Genomic DNA, 22,694 nt, shown 5'->3' with positions numbered 1-22,694 from the left:
GAGACACTGCATTTCTCTTGTACCACAGTGGGGAGGAGGCTGGAAAGGGATCTGGGATGGAAACCTGGATTTCATCCTTCTATTGCTGAGAAAAGCAGGAGTTATGATTGTCCTGTTAAACAAGACTACTCATTTCTAAAAATAAGTATTTTTGTTCATGGTAGTCTCTTGCCCTAAGCATGTACCTACTTTTAACGATATACCCAGTTCTAGCTATGAATGGAGATGCATATGAGCATCACAGAAAAGTCAGCTTATTAATTTTTCCCTCAGGAAGAATGTAAATCCAAATTGCTTTTAAAATTCCCCTTTCAAAAGGGGCGGGCGTTTGCGTCTATCTCAGTTCTTAGTGGAAATACAGGTTGTAATTTTCTTAGAAGTTGCTGGGGCTAAGACTAGAAAAATGCCAAGAAGAGCCCCGATATCCTTACTGAAGAGAAAGTTTTTTGGAAGGTTTGTAAATGCCAGGTGTCAGTACCTAAAATGGTTTCCTACTGTAAAGAGCAAAGAAAAATAAATTCTTCTGGAGACAGACTTTTAAAGGAAGATTTTTTGAGTTCACCTTGGCTTCTGATGTAGCATAGACATAATATTTCCGTGGTCAAACCAGTAAGTTGTTTAATTAAATGTATTTCAAAATCAAGATTGGATGCTTTTGTGTAAGATTCGAAGAGTCAGAAAATGTTTTCCATTAAACTGGATTCTGGTAATCACTTTTATTGATTCTAATCTGAGTGTTTTGAGCTGTATTCCTGGCATTATTTCTTGTTATGCCTGCCTGGTTTTTGCCTTTTTACTGAGTGTCCTGATGTAGCTCTCATTCTTTCACTTTGAAAGTACCATTTGTCTTTTAACCAGGTGTTTTCTAGTCTGAGCTACTGTGCCATGTGGTTCTCACAACTGCTTCTGATATATCTATTCTGACAAGGGGAGTGTGCTAAGCAAGCCATGGGTTTGATCCTGTATGTAAAACCTATAAATTGCCTAAGAAGTATCAAAATCAATAGCAGTGAACAGAAGGCATCATGCCTGCTTTCTCCTTTTGAAGACAAGGATAGGTGTAGGTAGAAACTGTTTCTTGCCATGAGAGCTTGCTTAGGGGTTAATGGACTGAGAAGTGTGGCAAAAGGAGAGCTGCAGATGCCCAGGGCTCCTCGAGGGGCTGCAGGGCTGTGGAGAGGAGCTGGGAACAGGCAGCCAGTTCTCAGAGGGGACAAGGAAAGCTTCTGAGGGATTGGGGTAGTTGAGCAGAGTCTGCCACTGTTCAGAAAATACTAGACTTGGCTGGAAGTGTGGGTCTGTCTGCCAAGGACACAATGAACAAAGGCAGGGATGTGCTTTGTGTTCTGGCTGCCCTACTTGCTCTCAGATTTTACTGTTAGGAATTTAAGCTTCTAGTTCTTGTTCTAGTAAAGTGTATGTTGTTTTGTTTTATTGTGTATCATGTTCCCCCTTTTTGTGTCTGCTCTCCTCCCACCCCCCAAAAAGAAAATTTAAAAGCCTTTAAAGCAATCCTCAAAAACTGCATAAAGAGGAGAGTGGTATGAGAATCCAGACACATAATTTTAAGACTGTGGCTAACCCTGGGTGCTTTGCATAAATCCTGTCCTTTGACTAAGCACTTTGGGTCATTCACATGTGGAGGCTTTCTTACTGAAGTTTTCCCACAGCGAATTGTAGTGACTGATGGAGCTTCTGGTTATTAAAGTAAATTTTTCTTTTTATACCTTTCTTCTCAGATGCTCATTTTCCAGTTATTTGTTTCAAATTATCTTTAGAAATATTTGGTGTCTTTGATAAAAATGGTAATTTTTTACAATCTCTGCCACCTGTACTAAAAGTTGAGATGACACATTTGCTCTTATAGTTAGGGGCCTCTGCAACTTGAAAATACGTACTTGGGAGTAAATAGTTTTGTAGCTGGAGTGGTAACAGAAATCTGACTTAACTGTGATGCTTAAAGTGCAACAGAATCTGCTATTTAAATTAACATTTTAGGAAGTTTGTGTAGGAGGTACATGTTCCTACTATTAAGTTAAAATATTGGGATTTTAGAGTAAGAGGCTTTTAGTACAATTCCATAAATGCAGCAATAGTTTATAACTTGCTGTATGGAGATATATGGGTACTGTACAGATGAAGCTGTGCAAAAGTATAATAATTACATTTATCCCATGTGGCCCCATCTCAATTGTGCTCCAGTATTCTTTGCTGCAATGTAGTTTCTTTCAGTAGGGTTTGCTTCACCCTGCATCTGTGGCATTCTTTTGTGCACCTGTCCCCTACTGCAAGTCCTAGGAAGGATTAGGATTGTTTGAGGAAAATTAACTTGTTTTGGGACAAAGAGCTGTTAAACATTATTGGTTTGTATTTGAAATGCACATATGATGTGATAGCAAGCTTTAACAAAAGAAATTGCTTATTTTCTTTCTCATTTTATCTTAAAAATTAACAATTAATAAACTCTTGACAGTTAAATAGAGTAAATTCATAAAATGAGGGACATCAAGGTCTCTGACTCAGCCTCCTGCTCAAAGCAGGGTCAGTGGTGGGAACAGATGAAGTTAGTCAGGACTTTGTCCTGTTGGGTCTGGAGTGCCATCCTATGCTTTCTCCTTCAAGCTGATCATCAGCTAGGAGTAGATCTGTATAAGGTTGAGGTGGACCTTGACAACAAAAACTTACCCAATGCCTCATCATTCACATTGAATTAAAATTACCTGAATTACCACTTCATGAAACATCTCTGAGGCCAAACAAGACAAAGCTGTGGGCTGCTTAACAGCAGTTCTGATTGTCTGAGGTTTCCTTCTCTACCTTGCAAACCTGGTCTCATGGTTTTGCAGTGATCCAGTGTGATTGGGCCATGATAAATTACTATGTTTTTGGATTAAAATCTTTGTCCCTTTATTTTTGCAGTTGTAGATTTTATAGGAGGCACGTGTTTTCACTTTTTTATGTATCATTGCATTCACAGGCTTTATTGGTTCACTGTTGAAATAATTTGAGAAACGAACTCAGGTCATTGCAGAAGTGCAACATGTCTGTGTCTTGTTAAAATAATCAGTTTAGGCTAGAGGTGTGCTAATATAGTAGTCTCCTAAAGTACCTTCTCTGGCCAAGGCACAAATAACTTAGGGGTGCACTGCTGATTTTTTGGCTGTGTCACTGATCTTAATTTACTAACAGCTGAAGGCTAACCTATGTACTGCTTTCAACTATAATCGAAATATCTGACCTGCAGAGTAGAACTTCATAAAGACTGAAAATACTTCAATAAACCATCAACTGAAAGGTTTAAGACTACTGTGGTTACTTATTAAATATATAATTCTCTATGAATTGTGACAGGACTGCATCTCCCTTTTGTAGGTGTCCTTTATACTTGATGCTGCTTCAAGTAGAATGTTTTTTCTCACGTTGGCTTCTGTTGTTTCTTTTTTCCCCATCCTTTCTCAGTCAACACTTGTTATCTTTGCATCTCCAGAGATGAAGTATGACAAGGTTCTGGCATTCAGCTGAAATCACTAAAACAAGATATGAATCTTACAGTCTGTTTGCCTGTTTTTAGTTCTGTTGTCTTCTCACAAGACTGCCACCAACCTTTTTCTTCCTGTTGCTTCTTTCTAATTTGAATGTGTGTGCTGGCATAAGACTGTATGTGAAGTAGTGTTACAGCAAGCACTACTTGTCCCTAGAAGAAGACCCAGCTGAAGTTTGAAAAGCATTCCATCATTAAATTTTTTCCCATCTTATGCCTTTGTCCAGCAGAGAGCTACTAAATTGGTCTGGAGAATCTCTCTTATGGGGAAAGCCTGAGGGAGCTGGGCCTGTTCAGCCTCAAGAAGAGGCAATTGAGAGGGGACCTCATCAGTGTGTATAAATATCTACAGGGTGGTTGTGGAGAGGATGGAGCCAGGCTCTTGGTGGTGCCAACTAATAGAACAAGAGGCAGTGCACAGAAGCTGATGCACAGGAAGTTCCACCTGAACATGAGGAAAAGCTTCTTTACTGTGGGAGTGGCCATGCACAGAAACAGGTTTCCCAGAGAGGCTGTGGAGTCCCCCTCACTGGAGATACTCAGGAGCCATCTGGACGCAATCCTGTGCCATGTGTTCTAGGATGACTTTGCTTTGGCAGGGAGATTTGACCAAATGACCCACTATAGTCTCTTCCAACCTGACCCATTCTGTGATTGAAATTTTCCAAGTAACAGGCCTAAGTAGAATGTGCTTTCAGACTACTAATGTCTTTACAGAATCTTTTCTCAGCTCTTCCAACAGCTACAAGTGGGAGGAATGATTACTAGTAGCACCAGAGCATTGTAAGTTATTTAAGAGCTAGCACTCCAAGTATTCAATAGCAATTAAAATTTAGCCCTGGCTGGATGGCTATCTGGTGATCTAAAGGTCACCTGATGAGATTTATTCACATTGTGAAAACATATTTAATTAAATAGCTAGTGACAAAATATAGGTGTATGAACTCACCATGTTTTGTTTGACAAATAGAATTCAGCTGATCCAAACCCCTCATGGAGGAGTTCTCATTATTTTGGTCTGAGACTTCATGAGTACTTCTAGATTTCAGTCACCAAAACAGTATGAAATTGTTTACTTAAAAGATACTGTCAATTTCCTTTCATATTCTCAAGTCACTACTAAGTGTCATAATCACCAAACATGTTAAACTGTGTTTTTTTAAGGCATGTAGACCAGGACATGCACATTTAGCTGAAAGATTTCTTCAGATTTGGTTTATAATGAAAATACAGAAGGAAGTGAACTGCAGTGATACTGCCAGGCTTCACAATAATGAAAAATCAGAGTGTGTTCTGTGTGCTTGTATTACAGATTAGTCTGTCTTGACTGTTATAATGTATGTGATTTTTCAAAGTCTTGACATTCCTGGCAAGTGCAGCGTAGGAGCTTCTGGATGCATTCTAAATTTCTGGCTGACTGGCAATCACACTATTTTTAGACTTGAAGGCTTACAGTGTAGAGTTTCACATGCTTTGAATAAAATTAAAAGTTCTATCTGAAAATTAGTGATTTTGATTAACTTGAAGACCATTTATAAGTATGTTGCACCCTTCTTATTAAAAACTTGTTTTGGAGAGTAGACAAGTTTAGTGTTTAGGTGTTCTTATTATAGTGAAATAGAGCAGTTCAGCATAAATTAAAATCGGGGAAAACTACAGAGCCCTGGGAGTCCAAATGAGAAGTATGAGTATTCTTCTATTGTGATGGTTAGAGGAAAGGGTGCAGCCAGAAAGAGATGTATGATGTGAGTTAACTTCTGACTTTGTGGCTCATCATCATCATGAGGGTTTGAGCTTTATGACAATGGGACATTCTTTGATGACTGTAGTCTGTTATGGAGGGGTGGGATCCACCAGTGTGGAAGAGGTGAGGGAGTCTGACAGCAGGCTAACCAATTTGGTGAGGCTGGTTTTTAAGTGAAGGGTCCAAAGTGGCAATGCTCACATACATCATCACATCCAGCTGGGGAACAGGAGGAACTGGAGCTCCTTGTGCAGCCACAAAGTTACTATATCATAGAAATAACTGAAACATGGTGGGCCGGGTCATGTATCTGGAGAACTGCCATGGACAGCTGTAGGTGTTTCATAAAGATAGGTAGGGAGGAAGAGGAGGAGGAGTTGTGCTCCATGTTAAGGAGAACCTTGAATGTGTAATAGCCATCTGCGGTGATCATGGAGATCCTTTTGAATGCTTCTGGGTCAAGTTCAGAGTAGTTGTCTCCAAGGGGAGTCTTACAGTAGACATCTGCCATTGACCTCCAAACCAAGATGATAGGGCCAGTGAAGCAAACTTAGGTCACTTAAGCAAACTTCAGGTCAACAGAACTTGGTTCTTATGGGTGAATTCAACTACCCAGACATTTCTTGGAAGGACCATACAGCAGTTCATGTGCCATCCATCAAGTTTCTGGAATGCACTGGGAACTGCTTTCTCGTACAATTGTTAGATGTGCCAACCAGGAGTGAGGCACTGCTCAAAAATGGACAAGACCTGTTTTGTAATAGCTGAATTAGTGATAGCCTTGGTGGCAGTGATCACAATATTGTGGCATTTGGGATCTGGCTGAGCATATTGAAGGCAGTACTGAGACAAAAACTTTGGAGTTTAGAAGAGCACACTTGAGCTCACACAGAGCTCAGCTGGGAGGGATCCATGGAGGATAAAGGAGCTAGTGAGTGCTGGGAGTTTTTCAAGGATGTTTTCCTGGAAGCACAAAAGCAGCTGATCCCCTTCAAAGGTGAGGGGAGTAAGCAGAACAAAAGGTCCCGTTGGCTTAACTGTGAGCTTCTGAGTGTGTTCAAAACCAAAAGAGAACTGTAACAGAGATGGAAAAGTGGTTGCACACCTGTTGAAAAATACAAGGACATCGCCAGTGTGTGCAGAGATGCAGTTAGGAGAGCACAGTATCTCTTTCCACTGCAGATGATCACAAGTCAGATGAAGTATGTAGTTGGGAAAAGCCAGCATGGATTCCCCAAGAACAATGGTGCTTGACAAACCTGCTCGACTTCTGTGACAAAATAGCCTGCTTGTTTGATGGGGAGTGAAGGATGGATGTTGTCTACCTGGATTTCTCCAAGGCTTTCAATACCATTTCCTGTGGTTCCCCCAATTTGGGCTTGATATTGGGCCCAGTGCACTTTAATATCTTCAAATGTAATCAGCAAGATGGGATGAAACCAAGTAGAGAAGTAGGCACTTGGGAAGAGACTATCTTCCTGTAGAAAGACCTGGATAGGCTGGAAGAGTGAGCTGACAAGAACCTTGTGAAGTTCCACAAGGGCAGGTGTAAGGTCCTGGGAGAGCAAAGTCCAGGAGTGCAGCACAGGCTGGGATCTCCCTGTCTGGGAAATGGACCTGGGGGCCCTCAAGGGTGAACATTGTGCTGCTGCTGCAGCAGCAAAGGAAACCAACAGGATACTGCTCAGGGACATCAGCAGCAGAGAAAAATAAATCATTGTCCTAAGCTATTCAGTGATTGTCAGCCCTCATCTGGCACACTGTGTTCAGTTTTGGTCCCTGCTCTGCAGAAAAGGATGTGGACAGGCTGGAGAGGATCCAGAGAGGGGCACAGAGAAGGTAAAAGGACCAGGCAGCCTGCCATATGAGGAAAGGCTGAGAGAACTGGGTTTGTTCAGTCTTGAGAAAAGAAAGTTCAGGGGAGACCTTACCACTGTATTCCAACATTTAAAGTGTGGATATAGAGAAAATGGAAACTTCATATGATTCCTTCTGGAAAAAAAGGGGAAAAATGACTTGTAATGGGTACAAGTTACTCCTGGGAAGATTCCAATTAGATACAAGAAGAACATTTTTCACAGTGAGAGCAATCAAGCATTAGAATAATCTCTCCAGTGTAGTGATGGATTCCCCAGTATTGGACACTTTCAAGATTCACCTGGAGAGGGTACTGGGCTATTTGTCTAGACTGTGCTTTTTCCAGGAAAGGTTGGATCAGGTAGTTCTTGTCCCTTCTAATCTGGTATTCTGTGATCTTGTTATTCAGTTCAGTGAATTGTAATCTATAATACACTTGCTCATGGAATGCTCTTGTGCACCAGGTTTTTCTGTATGTGTCCTATAGATGGGCCAGTCAGAGGGATTGAAATAGCTCTGTAAATTTAGCAACTAAATATCAAGGTTCTGTGGATTTATACAATGGGAATTCGAATGCCTAGAGAACAGCTGTATAAAGAGCAACACTGCATTTGTGGATCTTGGTTTAAACCACCTGTTGGTAATGATATGATGAGTCTGTGATAGGTTTCCCAGGCTGTTGGAGTCCACTTATCTTCCTTGATTCTGCCTGTCTGTGCTTGCTGTTCAGTGGTGTTGTGGTGAATTGTCTAATGTGCAGTGGGACCTTTGCCACTGTAATCGTAGTAAACTTCTTCTATATCTATGTAATGTGTATCTCTTGCTATGAACAAAAAGGTGTAAGCTATTTCTTGTAAACTGCTTTTTTAATTATTGCTCTGAGTTTAACAAACTTTGAATTTATAATATTTGGCTTTTAGTAAATACTAAGTTTTTCACTGTATAATGGCTCCAATAATGATGAAAAAATTTGAGCATATTTCCTAATTCTGAATAGTGCCAGTTATGAATAGTGCAACTCAAGATGAACTCCCTTCTTAGTCTCTTTTTTGTAGTTCAGGTTTAAAATTCATACCTCTCTCTTTAGAATTCTCTTGTGCCTTTTGTGTTACCTGTAGATAAAAGAACTCGAGTAATAAAAATTTTCACAAAGGAAGCTTTGAGCTGGCAAAAACGATTGCAGATGCCTTCTTTGTGTGTAACTTGCTGTCTCTAGACAGTCCTGCTAGCAGCAGAAGATTTTGTTCTTTTGCAGCACTATTGATAAATCAGTACTGCAAAAGATTTGGGAGTGAGAAGTTCATTTGTTTGGACACCCTGTTTGTAATGAGGAAAGAAAGGTCTTACCCTGCATAAAGAATGGCTCATTGTGTTTGGTCATATCCCTACTTCTACAAAGCAGAAGAAACCAGTAATATAAGAAATTTCCAGATAGTGAGTATGAAAAGTGTTTGAATGCTGGGAGAAAGAAATTATTGAAGTAAGGTTGATGATAATTTGTTTTCTTCAGAGAATCTTAAATGGCTTTTCTCTATTATGTAAATTCAGTGAATTGAAAGTTGAGATCTATAGTGAGTTCTTAAAGTAGGAAATATAAGGGAGACAATAACTCAGGAAGATAATGAAACACCTTGATGAAGAGTGATAGACAAATGGCAGTAATATGGGTATACATATAGGTGAATAATTCATTGATTCATTGTTTTAATCCCATGTCTCAAAGGATAATTGATGAATAGCCTGAAGTTCCTTGTTAGCATTGACATCAAGACTGCATTTTTACAGAAATGTAGCCTCTTGTGCTAGCATATATTGTGATTAAATCTACCCAGAAGTATCTATTAGTTGACTTCATGCAACTTACTGTGAAGGTCATATGATTAATTTGACTGGAATAACCTGAGCTATTCTAATTTTTAAAATTTATTAAAAAGTTATTTTTAAAAGTTATTTTTTAATAAATTGTGGGATAATTTGATTGCACTGGGCATTTAAAGGGAAATTTTTGAAGTGTACTGGAAAACAACAAACATGAGTGGTTTGTATGTCTCCACTGAAGAGCAGGGAGGTGACAAACCAGAGTGCAAGCAGTTCAGTGGCTGTGGTAGGCCAAAAGTGCCACCAAATTCAAATATGCATGAAATAGGTTCAAGACAGTATTCCAATAAATCAAAAATTTTAAAAGGTATGGGTTATATAAATACAAATATGTGTGATATGTACATACATATCAGGCAACATAGTTACTTTCTAATTTAAAGATCATAAATACATCTTTGTGTAATATTGTTTGCCTGTGGTTGAAGTAGGTCATAAGTGATTGAGCCATGACTTGGACTGTCATTGAGTAGGTGTTTAATTTGCTGTGGGGTTTTTTGTGTGTGGTGTTTGTTTGTTTGTTGGGGTTTTGTTTTTGTTTTGTTTTTATTTTGCATTACTAACTGGAAGCATGAAAAAGGTTTCAAAAATAAATGCAAGGCTTTTTCATAATGGGTTTCTTGTGTATCATTGTTTTTTGTGGAGTATATCAAGTTCATCCCCAGAAATAGTCATTAGTATTTCTCACATGCAGAAGAAAAATCTACACAAAAATAGAAGTTGCCATCATCTATTCCTGTGTCAGGCTTCATCATTGAGCAAAGAAAATGGAGCTACCCACAGGTTTTCTCCTGACTGAGAGCAGGAAACAGCTGATTTAGGTCTCTGCGTGTGTTTCTGCAGGACCATATGACAAATACTGTGACAGTGGTGACGTTGATGCATCATGTGAATGTGATATACATCGGCATGCATTGATTAAAGGATGCAGAAGATAGGACAGTGTAGCAGTGCTTTAACTTAGCTGGGGGATGGGGATTGGACAGAAATGAAACAAATCATCTGAAGGGGGATAGGTCTTTCCAGGTTAGAGGAATGTTAAACATTGGAGAAAAGCAGGTGTTTCATTTATGCTATGTTTTAAGCAAATTGTATTTTTCAGAAATTGTTTCAGAAGTGTTCTATTGTGGCCATTATGCTGTTTGAGATGTGTGTCTGATTGCAAGATGGTGTAAATAGCTCAGCAAGGTTATAGGGCTGCACTGTTGGTGCAGGTCTGACCAGCTGTGTGGCTTACAGTTGATTCAGTACCCTGCTGAAAACAAAGAAATGTTTGATTCCTTCCTATAGGCAAAACAAGAAATAGGGTGGGAAATATAAATACCATCATCCCCTCTGATAAAATACTTCTGTAGGGCATTTTGTTTTGAGAAATGGTTTAAAAGAAAATGCAGCTATGTTAGGTTGTTAGCACAAACTCCTGGCTTTCCTTTGGTCTTGGAATCATTAAAATACTTGGTTTTTGTAACTAAATCTGATTCCTGTGTCCTTTTGTTTTGCATGCTGCTTGCAGGGAGCTGGGTTGTTTATTAATCTGCTGGCTGCCCTGTGTACTGATTCTGGCTGCACAGCCACTTTCTCAGCAAATCATATCCCGTATGTTCCCCAGCTGCTGCCATCCTTAACACATGCAGAAAATGTCTCCTGGCTGGCTGAACACAAATTCCAGCTGGCATCACCTCGTGGCTGAGCAAAACCTGGCCTTTTTCTCCGCAGTGTTGCAGCCACACCAGTTCTCTGCCTCGGTTTTTGTGTCTCAAGGCAAAGATGTGGGGCTGCAGCAGAGATTGGAGGGCTGAGGCAGCTGGGAATGTGCTTCTTCCCCAGGGAACATGGGCATGAGCATGGGGCACGAGGGAGTGTGTAGCTGGAGCAGGGTGATGAGTGGGAGAATGGAAATAACAGCTCCCTCTTATCTTCATCCAAGATGATACTTGCCAAGTGCCGAGTTAACAGCAGTGATGGGTTTAATGATTGACCTTGCTATTGTTTTGTCATCAGAAAACTTGTTCTGTTAAACTTCCTTTGAGCTCTTGTATAAAGCTAACTGGTCCAGTGAAATAGAATTATTACAAAGTACTTTGTACTTAGCAGTTCTAGTTTACTGTTTCTAAACCATTGTGACTATTAAACATGTTCTTTAAAATAGCACTTGCAGTAGTCCCATTATTGTAGTGTTCCGTAATGACATTTTTATTTCCTTAAAAATACTCTCAGAAGTTGTGTTGCTGCCACACACCTAATATGAGACTGTTTTCTGACTCTGTGGACAGTGGGTTTCTGCTGGTTTGCAGAATTTATGATAGTTAATTTTGCAAACAAGTTCTGGTGTTTGCAGAAAAGTTACTTATGTATCACATAGAAGAAAGAGTAAGCATAAAATTACTTGCATGCTGTGATGCTGAAACATCCTAGAGCTAGGCAAATATTATGTAGAAAAATGAGTGAACAGATGAAAATTCACAGCACCAGCATGTCAGCTATTTGTTTTCTGAGTTATGAGTACTCATTTTTGTCAGAAGATCTCAAGATTCTACTTCCTTCATCAGGGTTTTGTAAAGGCAGATTCCAGCATTGTGGAGTTCTGCCTTTACAGGTTTTGTGTTGTGAAGCTGTTAGGATTTGTGTTTTTAAGTGCTCTATACTATTGTTAACTTTTTGAAATGCAAAGGTCAGACTTGGTGCTCTTATCTGCGTTGTTTACTGTTACACTTACAGTGATTGCAGAAATAGGGGTTGATATGACCCAATATGGGTCATATCAAGTTCTCTCCAGTGAGAGAGAACTCAGGTGACCCCTCATGTCTTATCTCAATTTAACATTAAATTTTGGGCATAGTCTACTTCAGCTCTCAGCTTTGAGTTTTCTAGGGGAGCAAATATTTTTTATTTCCACTTTCTTAGTTCTGTGTTCCTTTTGGAGTCTTACAGGAAGAATGAATCACACAATATGTGTCTTCCATTCCAGGGAAGATATGAAAGCACCCTCCCTCTTGCCTGTCTTCTGTTTTAGATGATGTTTCTCTCATTTATTAGAGTCTGAAGCTGGTCTCCTTGTCCTTGAGATGTTCCAGAATTAAAAGGAGAAGGGGGGAGAGCAAGAGAATGTAACATTAGGGAGCACGTGGAAGAGATGAAGTGTTCTTGCATGTGTTTTTGACAAGAATATCTGTGTTGCGTTTGTCACGTATTAATGTTGCATTTGCAATATGGCCTGTAGCTATAACTGGAATGATCATTTAATTTAGCCTGGTAAAGATTTACTTTACCAAACCATTATGTTGCCATTATGTAGCAAAACATCAAAATACATTAGTCAAGTGATAATGTTAGCAGCGGATCTGCAGTAAACAAACGGTCAAGCCACCACAAATGCTTCTGGGACAGTTGAGCCAATGAATCATTGTGTACCCAGCCTTGTGTGCACGGCACCGAGGGGCCTGGCTGGTGTTTTCCCTGTGCTTGAGTGTCCTGGTTTAGGGCAAATTTGGGAGAAAATCTCCAAAGGGGGCCCCTCTAGAAAGCAAACCCACACGGCCCCTACCCCCAACTGGTTCGGGTAGGATTTCTTGGAGAGAAGTGAAAGGAACCCGTTTATTTACCAGGCACAGCACCCCCAGCACACAAAATGAACAATTCCGAATGACACCACTCTTTCACCGCTCTGAAAAAGATGACAAATACAGAAAGTCTCTCTTGGGGGTGGTCACTCTGTTATCAGTCCCTCTGGCACTGGGGCAGCTGCTGCAGGCCACAAGGTGCAAACTCTCGTCGTTCCCAGGTCCCAGTCCAGAGCAGGTTCGAGTGGTTCCAAGAAAGGGAAAGGAAAAACAGTCCAGGGAAAAAATCGGACTGCTTAGCTAAACTAATGAGCAGAAGCAAAAAGCAAGAGCAAAGCAGGAGCAAAGCAGAAAGCCAAGCACAAAGCAAAAGTAGCACCATGTATTGCCCTGTCTGCGTGTTGTGCCAGCCGTGGGAGAGCAGCTGATAACAAAACCAAAACAAAACTTCGCTCTTCACAGCCAGTCTTGAAGGCACAGAACATAACATAACACAGCATAAACGGAACACATGAATGGGAATACAAACATCATAACACCACCCTAGGACACTGAGCAAAACCTGCCGTGGGCCCTGGGGCTGCAGGCTGGGCGCTGCTGGGACAGGCAGGCCAGGCCAGGCCGGGCTGCTGGGGGCCAGTGCAGCCTTCCTGCCAAGGGTTGGGTCAGGCTGCTGTTGGATCTGAGGGTTGGAGAACTCTGTCCACTTGTTAAATTTGCTTTAAAATGCCTGTCAGACCCAAAAATCTTCATCTGAGGGTTGGAAATGGGTGGAATGTAATAGTCAAATTGCTTATTAGCAAAGTATGATGGTATGAATGCTTCCTTCTCTGGAAATGGGCTCAGAGACAGCCTGGTTTTGTCTTTTTGTTTGCTGTTTATTTCAATGCATTTTGGATCTCTACTTGAAGTAATCAGGAGGGAAGGATTAGTGTGTGAATCAGAAGCTTCTGAGTGGGCAGGAGGATTATTATTATTGCTTGTATTTTAGAGGCACACACACTCTGAGGCTGTTATTGTTTACATCATAAACCTGCTCTGTTTCCTAAGAAGTAGCAATTATGTATGTCAATAACACATACATTAAAAAAATTATAAATAGACAACTTTTTTTGGCATAAAAAAAAGCAGATTAAGCAGAGTAGCTTACCTTGAGGCTCTCAGAGAGTCAAAACTAAGCTAATTCTAATCAGTATTTTTCTTGGTTTGTGCTGGATGATTGCAGAATTAGATGTTTAGCTTTGACACTTTGGACTTTCTTTTGATGTACATTTTTCTCTTTAAAGTTTTATAAGCAAATATTGTATGTTCTAACTGCACAGAGTTGAATTTCCCTGTGTGAACAATGCAAACTGATTATGATCATTAGAATTAAAAAATAATATAGCTGGATTTTAATAAGAATTTAGTTCTGACCCTAGAGGCAAGAACTTAATTTTTTTAGGGTTTTTTTTTCTATATTCGGCATAATCTGTAGAAAAACAAACAAGCAAACCCATGCAGCAGCTTTCAGCACAGGGCTTGGGAAAACTCAGAGGCTATTCTGTTACCTTTTCTAAAAATCAATGCAGTATAATGTTATGTGGTGTCTAGGTCTGCCTTTTGAAATGGAATAATTACACATTTAAAGAAAAAAAAAAAGTACTTTTTCCTAACATAGTGCAATAAGTAGATCTTGACTGGACATGAAGCCTTTATTTCAAGGCTAAATCTGTAGTATTTGCCAACTAGGTGGTAAAAAAGCACCCTGTGTTGATTGGTTTATTTAACTTTCTTCCAGCAAAATAGCATATTGTGCTGTTGTCCTTCTACTGCATGAGAAAAGCCTAAAATAACAGAAGCTGTTATGACATCTCTCAAAGCCTGCCTTTGTCAAGGTCACTGTTCTATTTTTGCTGCATTTTGTGCAATCAGAGATAGGTACAGTAGGAATGTACATTTTATAACTAAGATGCTGAGTCCCCCAAAAGTGTAAAATGCAAAAGCAACTCCCACGCTTTGTTATACAAAAACATAACATATATTGGCTGATTGTTAGCCTGGATCTCTGTGCTGCTTAAATTGCTCATCACAGAGGCAAAGCTCTAGAATTAATGTGTGGATGTTCTTTCTTGACTAGCAACCCAAAATTTCTGAGGAACACAGGTAAAAGATGGGGATTCTGCCTTTAAACCACATATGTAATCTTTACATTCTTAAATATGTGGAAGCTTTATATAAGTGGGCTCTGCTGGCTCATTCAGTTCTACCAAATTTGTGTATGGTTATGCTGAAGATACTGAGATGAGCAGCTCTTTCTCAAGTGTATTTGGAGCAACAGAGTGTGGCAAAGATGAGAGTGTGCTATGGAGCCAGAAGTTGATAGAGGTGTAGTATGCTGTAAACACGTGGATAATGGGTTTGAATCTGGGACTATGCTGATGGTTTTAGTGTGGGAGAGCACTGGGAAGCAACTTCAGTGCTTGTTCTGCTCATCTGCATTCCTGGGCATTGGTGTTTGAGCTCCTGCTGTGGACAGTTCTGGAACCTGGGCTAGATGGAGACTGTGTCTGAACCTTTATGTCCTCCTGTTACACAGGATATGCTGGGCAGGATGGCTGCTGTATGCCCTGCTTTTGACTGGGACAATGTTATTTTCTTCCTAGTAGCTGGTGCATTGCTGTGCTTGGGATTTGGTATGAGAATAGTATTGATAACACACTGACATTTTGGTTGTGGCTAGGTAATGCTTGCTATAAGGCAGATGCATGTCAGATTCCCATGCTCTGCCAGTGAGGAAGTGCACGAGAAGCTGTGAGGAAGCATGGCCATGACAGCTGACCTGAGCTGGCCAAAGGGATGTTCCATACCATAGAGTGACATGGTCACTGGATAAACTGAGGGGAGTTACCTGGAAGGGGAGTGATCTGCTCCTCAGTAAGCAGTAAGGTGATGAGCAATTGTACTGTGCATCTCTTTTCTCTTGGGTACTATTACATGTTCTTCCTTTCCTTTTAATTTCAATTATTATCAGTATTAGTATATTTATTATTATGATATCTAGTTGCACTTAATAAATTGTCTTATCTCAACCCATGAGGTTCACCTTTTCTTTCTACTCCTCCCTTTCCCCGTGGGTGGTGGGTGTATGGTGGAAGCAGTGAGGGAGTGGCTGCCAGCTGGAGTTACTGTGACGCTGTGTCATGTGGAGTGAATTCTAAGGTGACACTGGATAAAAATGCTTTGCCTGTAGGAAAAAAAAAATCAACTGTTCAAACAAAATCCAACCACTTTACACTGAAGTGAGCAATGCTGTTAGTGTGTTGACTGTGCTAAACTTGTGAGGACAATAAAAAAGAGGAGTACAGGGAAGAGATTGAAGTTTTCTTCATTAACAGAAATGGTGTTTCAGGAGTCATTCTATGTAATGTTAGCAGTAGAAAGTGTAATAGAAAATGTGTATCAAATTCCATCAGGATGTTTGGAGACTAGAAGAAAGTTCATGTAATGGGAAGAAGCCAACCCCTGTATATCTGTATATCCGTGTGTGTGTACATATATATATATAGATAGATAGATACATACATATAGATAGAATGATGTATTTTGGTTTTATATGTATTCATGCAGGTAAAAATTCCTGATATGTATGTTGCTAAATATTAGTTGTCAAAACAGGACTAGACAAAAAATAGTGAATAGGACAACGTATTTTATTTGCTAATAAGATATTAATTTGCCTTTGTTAAAAAAATAGAAAAAAGTGGATGTTCTCTTTATGAACACCTTCTGTAAAGAAGTTCATGGAGAGGCTGCTTACTTAGAATTTTCTATATATTGTAGTATTTATGTGCATAGTTAAGGTACTTCATTTATAATATGCTAGAATATACTTCTAAAAAACATTGAGTAGTTTACTTGATACATTTCTTTTTAAAGGAAAGATAAAATTTTATGAGTAAAACATATTGCATACTGTTTTTAGTGTTCTGAGATGTTAAAAATTGTAAGGAATTGAAATATTATATTAAATACCTGTACAAGAAAAGCCCCTCTATATAATAAGCTATCCAGTATTGTTGGCTTAATTTCTTTCTTTTTTTTTAAAACTTTTAATTAGGAGTTAAACATATCTGGTTTCTGGTACATGCTACAGTGTCTCCCAGATGTGTCTGAATTTGGTGCATCTGTTGATAGATAAAGTAAGGTTGTATTGACAAAGATCCTGGGAATTAGACATATTTTAAATGAATGTTTTTGGGTCTTTCTGTTACATAACACAGGTATTATGTTCATTGCAGGTCAGTTTGTCTAAAAGTTACTTGTAATAATAACTGTGTTGTGACTTGCTTGTAGCTGTTCATCTTCAGTGTGAAATATTTTCATCTTTCTGCTCACAAGAACATTATACAGTGAGAAGCAAGTATAGAGTAACATTGACTTTTAAGACCAATTGCATTTCTGCTGGTGGAGAAAGTTGGATAAATTGCATTTGTGTGAAGTTTGTAATTAGCTGTATAGTTGGGTAAAGCTTGATGTGGTTGAGCTCTGCAAAACTTCACTCAATTTTCTGATCTAAGGGTTGTTGAATGAATTATTGAAGAGAGTAAGAAACATTGTAGTAAGAGGATTCTAGAAAGTTCTCAAAACATTTTCAGATCTTATCTGATTTTTTTAAACTAAAGATGGATTTACATGAGAGTTAGGATGATCAGCAAGTTGCACTACAAACCTGCAGAAGAAATAACAGGAATGATGCAAGCTGTCATAAATCATTTAAGTTCCTTAGGGGAGAATGTATTGCTGCACTTTGCCTGGTGAAATGACCTTTCTCATGAACAAGGGATGTGGTGTGGCATGACTAATGTGCAGAGATGCAGGTGGAAGTTGAAAAGCATTGTATGGGTTGCAAGTTCCTGTGTTTTACTCATCAATTAAAAATTTTCAGTCTTCCAGTCTGTGTGTAACTTGGAACTGTGGCTGAAATAACTGGAAGATAGTTAAGTTTCATAGTTGTATTTGGTGAGTGCAACAGCAGCAAATTTCACTGCTCTGTCAGAAGACAGCTTTTGTTTTAGACTGGAATTTGGAATCAAATCAAGAAGTTTAAGGTGTTTTGTTTTTCTTTCTTCCATTTCTGTACTTTAACTTAAGTGTGGGTATTAACTGAATGTTGTGAGAAACCCCTACCATGTTGGTCATGATGACTATTGTTTATTTCATATAATTGTGGATTACTTTGAATTTAATTTTAAAGGACATCTAGTCCACCCTGCAAGGAACATCTTCAACTAGATCAGGTTGATCAGAGCCCTATTCAACCTGTCCTTGAATGTTCCCAGGGATGGGGCATCTGTCACCTCTCTGGGCAACCTGTGCCAGTGTATTCTTACTATAAGCATTTTGTACTAGTTAGTCTCCCAGTATAAAACTGTTTCTGGATTGTGAATGCTAATGAAAACATAAAATAAACTATTGCTAAAACAGACCCTCTAATTTTTTTTTTCACCAAAATACATGTAATTTAATGGTATATAAGGAAATCTGTGATTTCAAATTGGATGCTTTGAAATATTCAATGGTTTATATATAGCATGTTTTCCAGTTAAACTGCAAGTGTCAGATTGAAGAGTAGTTTCTAAGACCTTAGATTTTTCTTAATGAATTCTTGCAAAATATTTATTTGGAAAAGAAAGTCATGTTCCAAAGTAGTCTTGCAGTGTCCCTCACTGGTTCACCTAAATCCAGTCCTGGCTGTCATTTTCAGTTTGTTGAATGAATATTTTCATTCTAACTGGATTTTAGATGCATTATGCAGTCTGCTGCAGGGATTGCACTTCAGTCTTGTGCATGAAGTAAAGACTGTGGAGTTCATACATTAAAGTCCTAAAGGATTAGTTAAGTTCCTGCTGGCATTCACTGTCCTTTTGGACTTCAAAGAACATCTGGCAGATTTTGTGAGGTGTATTGGCAGATCAGTTCTCTCTAGTGTGTTGTTGAGAAAATGGTGTGTAAAACTAATTTAGTCATACATAGAACACTTTCACAGTTCATCTAGTTATAACATTGTAACAGTTTTACAGTTCCTATATGCGTTTTTTCTTACCTTTGCTCAGGATCAGCTTAATAGAAGACAAAAGGTGTCATGTTTCTTTTTCACTCAGCTGTATTTTAATATGTGTATTTGAAAATTACTTGACTTTTCCAGTTCCTTTGAAAACAGCAGCAGTACGATTTGTGGTACTGAATTTTGAATGCATAGCAGTATACATGCAATGGGAATTATTTGATGTATCATTTTCCAAACTTCTATGCTCATAGAGACAAAAATTAGCCCTGAAGTACAAAACAAAAAACAAAAAAACCAACCTTAACAGATTAATTTTCTCTTTATAGGACTTGCAGTTTTTACAGTGGTGCTTACAATTGTAAATTCTAGGCTTCATTGGTGTGATTAAGTATTTTGGCTACTGACAATAGAATTTCTATGGTTGAACTGCACTTTCAAATAAAAAAGTATGGGCTTGCATAGAATAAACATTGCAAAAAAACCTCAGGCAGAATAAAGTATAATTACAGATTCCTATTATGTAATATTTTGTAGAAATAATTGGAGATTAAATTCTATTGAAATGATACTTTATTAAGTGGAGAAATGTTTATGATTTTTAATTGAATTTCTTTCCCCATTTTCTTTCCAGATATTGCTTTGTTTTCGCTTTAGGATACCTCACTGTGTGCCAAATTACTAGGGTCTATATCTTTGATTATGGACAGTATTCTGCTGATTTTTCTGGGTAAGGACAAAAATAATCTTCCTATCTTTTCCTCCTAAGTGATACTGTATCTGTTGTTGCTGGGGATTTTTTACTTGTTGCTCTCCCCTCTTCCCCGCCCCCCCCCAATTAATTGTGTCAACCTTTAAAACTTTGGGAGAAAGCTGAGCATGTATGTGCATATTGGCACACGTGCAAATATATAAGTAACTATGCTTTAATCATACAAATTGAGAATTCTTGTGAACAATTGTTCTTCTTAGAACCACCAATGTGTTATTTATTGCCTCTTGTTCCTGGCTGAATGGCATAAAGGATTTGGTGGCTATGGGAATTTTTTCTCTTTGATTTTTCCATTAAAGTGTCTGCTATCATACTTGACAGCATGATGAACCTTGAATTGTGTCTGGTGTACTTACTTGCCTGGCACAGTCTGATACCACTTTTTGAGGAAAATCAGAACATTTTATGGAATTTAGCTTTTAGCTTCTTTCTTTTTTTCATTTTATGTTAGATGTTCCAGAAGGAGAAAGCTAAGGAGACAGGCACCTGGATGTTGAGGTAGTCACAGAGAAACAGAAAGTTTTGTCTGTTTGCCCTCATATTATATCGTGAACTTATACCTATATTTGACTTGAACTGTATAGGAGCAAAACAGAATTAAATGGGCAAAATAAAAATAAACCGTATTGGTAATTCTTCTTTCTGCTGCAGACACAAAGAAGTGAAGTGCAACATTTCTTACAAATAAGTTTGCTGCTGTGATAGTGCTTTTGTTGATTTAAAGGAGAGTGTATATTCTGGAGGGGAAAAAAAAAAAAAGAGAGGAGGAGTACTTGCTAATCTGCTTAAAATAATGCATTAAGTACTTTCCAGGGATACTGTGAATGGCAGTGGTCTTTGTAGTTTAGCATAACCTGTGATAGAATTGTACTTGTTAGCCTTGTTACTTCTTAGTCTTTATTGATAACAGGCATGTAGTCCAGAAAATTAACTTGTAGGCTGAAGCCAAAAGCTCTTATGGTTGAGTTCATCTTTTCTGTCATCTTTATCTTCTTACCTTCTATAACATCTTCCTACATTTGTCTTACATCCAAGTGTCTGCCTTCAAGCCAGATACCCAAATTCCAGTTGTAGTCAGCAGAGATGTGATTGATGTGGACAGTAGAGGCTGGAGGGCATTGCAGCTGACCCAGCACTAAGTGTCTACCTGAGTGTGAACTGGGTCACTTGCCAGATGTCCCTGACTCTGGACCACATCTCCACTGGCTGTAATGAGAGCTTGCAGCACAGTCATATGCATAAAGACACTAGATTTACTGATGTTGAACATAATTTCACCATTACTAGTGAAACTGTAATCCAGATGCTGTCCCTTCCAGTTCACTGTAGGGCCAAAGTGTACAACCCTGGCAGTGATCAAAGTTCTGAGCTGACTGTGGAAACAGTGTAATTACACTTTGTTGTTCTCATTCTCAAAACATTTAGTAGAGCTTGAGCACACCATTGCTCACATGGGACTGTACTGCTTTCATTTGTGGCTCTGATGGTTTGGTGGTAGCTCAGAGATTTCTGTTAGGTCTAAACACATCCAAAGATACCCACATCCTATGGGGAAGTTCAAGGCCAGGTTGGTTGGAGCAACCTGATCTAATTGAAGGTGTCTGCTCAGGGTAGGGATGATGGAGGTAGATGATTTTCAAGGTCCCTTCCAACCCAAAGCATTTCATGATTTATGAGCTCTGTGCTCTGGACAGAACTGTTCTGAAGCCTGGATCCAACTCTCTGATTGTGTGTTTGAGATGGCAGATTTCAACCACCCTTTCATGCACCAGTTTGGGAGCTTGATGTATGCATATCACATTAAATCTCTGGCATACACTGCATGTGCTCCCTTGACACGAGACAGAGATTACTTCCAAAACAGGCAGAGAAAGAAAACTTTCTCTGGTTCTGGGAGAAAACAGTAAGCTCAAAAAAACCCCTAAAGTTGCCTAACTAGCTGCTGAGCTCCAGTATGAGCAAGTTCTTCTTTCTAAAGGTGTTGATATGGATTTGTACAGTGGTTAGACCCAAAAGAGCTTTAATGTGTGTTTACGTAGATATTTCTCCTAGCATGCAGTGCTTGTCTGAGGTGCCCAAGCTGAGAAAATCTGCTCAAAATTTGAAGGAAGCTCTCAGTGCACTGGCAGAGGAGAAAGCTGGGGACACCTCATGCTGGAGATGCAATTGCTTGTGCAGAGCTGTGTGGTCCTGGCTGCAGTACTAACAGATCCCAGCTGCCTCCTTTGCCTTTCTGCCAGCACCTAAAAGGGATTGTTAAAATCCTGCTTCACAGCCTCACTGTGCCAGGAAGGACTCTTCCTCTTTTAGTCTCCAGATTTTTGCTCCTCAGCCAAATATTTGATGGTACTGGAATAGCCACTTCAGGAGAAAAAAAAAATAGAATACCAGGGTCTGCTATGATAACAATGACAGATTTATCAGCTGGAATTAATGTAAGGGCTGACTGAGCTCCTCCTGGACTCCATCCTTCCACCAGGCAGGACCCATGCTGTCACATGTCTGCTTACAGAAGGAAAACCCATTATGTTTAGAGTCAGTTGGGGATTTCTGCCAGCACCAGGCAGGCCTACAGATTAAATGCTAGAAAAAGGTATGAGGGATTTATCAGACTATTTGTTCCTGTTTAGTCTTCTTCCTTTATGACCCTTGTGTGTCACTTTAGTCTTGGTATCAGGATTTTGGGGTACTGGTAGTACTGTAGAATTTTTTTTCCCCTGAGTGTATGTTGAGGACTGGAAATAGTTGTGTGCTTTAAAACCATTTTAACCATTACCTAAAAAGAAAATCAATTTTATGGACTGAACCATATGGTAAAATACTGCCTTGTTGATGAAGGTGGACTTGATGGCTTTTGGATTTGTGTTTCCGTGCCAACATAACATGTTACAAAGATGCCAAGTACACTCAAGACATGAACAAAACTAAGTGCCCATTGTACAACATTATTTTTTTATTGTGAGGGTTTTTTTGCTTGCTGTTTTTTTGGTTTTTTTTTTTTTTTTTGGTGGTTGTTGTTTGGGTTTTTTTTTTCTCCAGCTCAGATACTTCTAGGTAAATTCAGCCCCTGATGTGTTTTTTGAGATCTGATTTAAAAATTAAATTTCTAAATTGTAGTAGTTCACTTTATGCATTCCCCATTGCTTCCCTACCCCAGGGAGGGGGTTCATAATTTTGAGAGTCACATCAGGCAAAAACTCTTAGATACTATGAAAATGGTATAATTTCTCAGTACAAAACTGACTTGGATAGCCATGGCAGAATATTTCTTGGACAGTTTAAGATTCACTCAAGTG

The 22,694-nt window shown here is 39.1% G+C and overlaps 1 protein-coding gene across 4 annotated transcripts in view; it reads left to right on the top strand.

The window, feature by feature from the left end:
• The window catches only part of MBOAT2 (membrane bound glycerophospholipid O-acyltransferase 2), a 93,164-nt gene that overhangs the window by 38,674 nt on the left and 31,796 nt on the right, over window positions 1-22,694 (top strand). For 3 of the 4 annotated variants that reach the window (XM_077175058.1, XM_077175056.1, XM_054630500.2), the window contains one exon: window positions 19,261-19,356. Coding sequence is in view for 2 of the 4 variants with exons in the window: in XM_077175056.1 (XP_077031171.1) it covers window positions 19,261-19,356 (96 nt within the window). In the remaining 2 variants the exon portion in view is untranslated. Of the gene's footprint in view, window positions 1-14,708; window positions 14,726-19,260; window positions 19,357-22,694 lie in introns of those variants that run through there. The other variant, XM_077175057.1, reaches the window with a different exon arrangement.

Source organism: Agelaius phoeniceus, chromosome 3, assembly GCF_051311805.1.
Source record: "Agelaius phoeniceus isolate bAgePho1 chromosome 3, bAgePho1.hap1, whole genome shotgun sequence".
Taxonomy (NCBI): domain Eukaryota; kingdom Metazoa; phylum Chordata; class Aves; order Passeriformes; family Icteridae; genus Agelaius; species Agelaius phoeniceus.
This window is presented reverse-complemented; position numbering and strand designations above follow the sequence as displayed.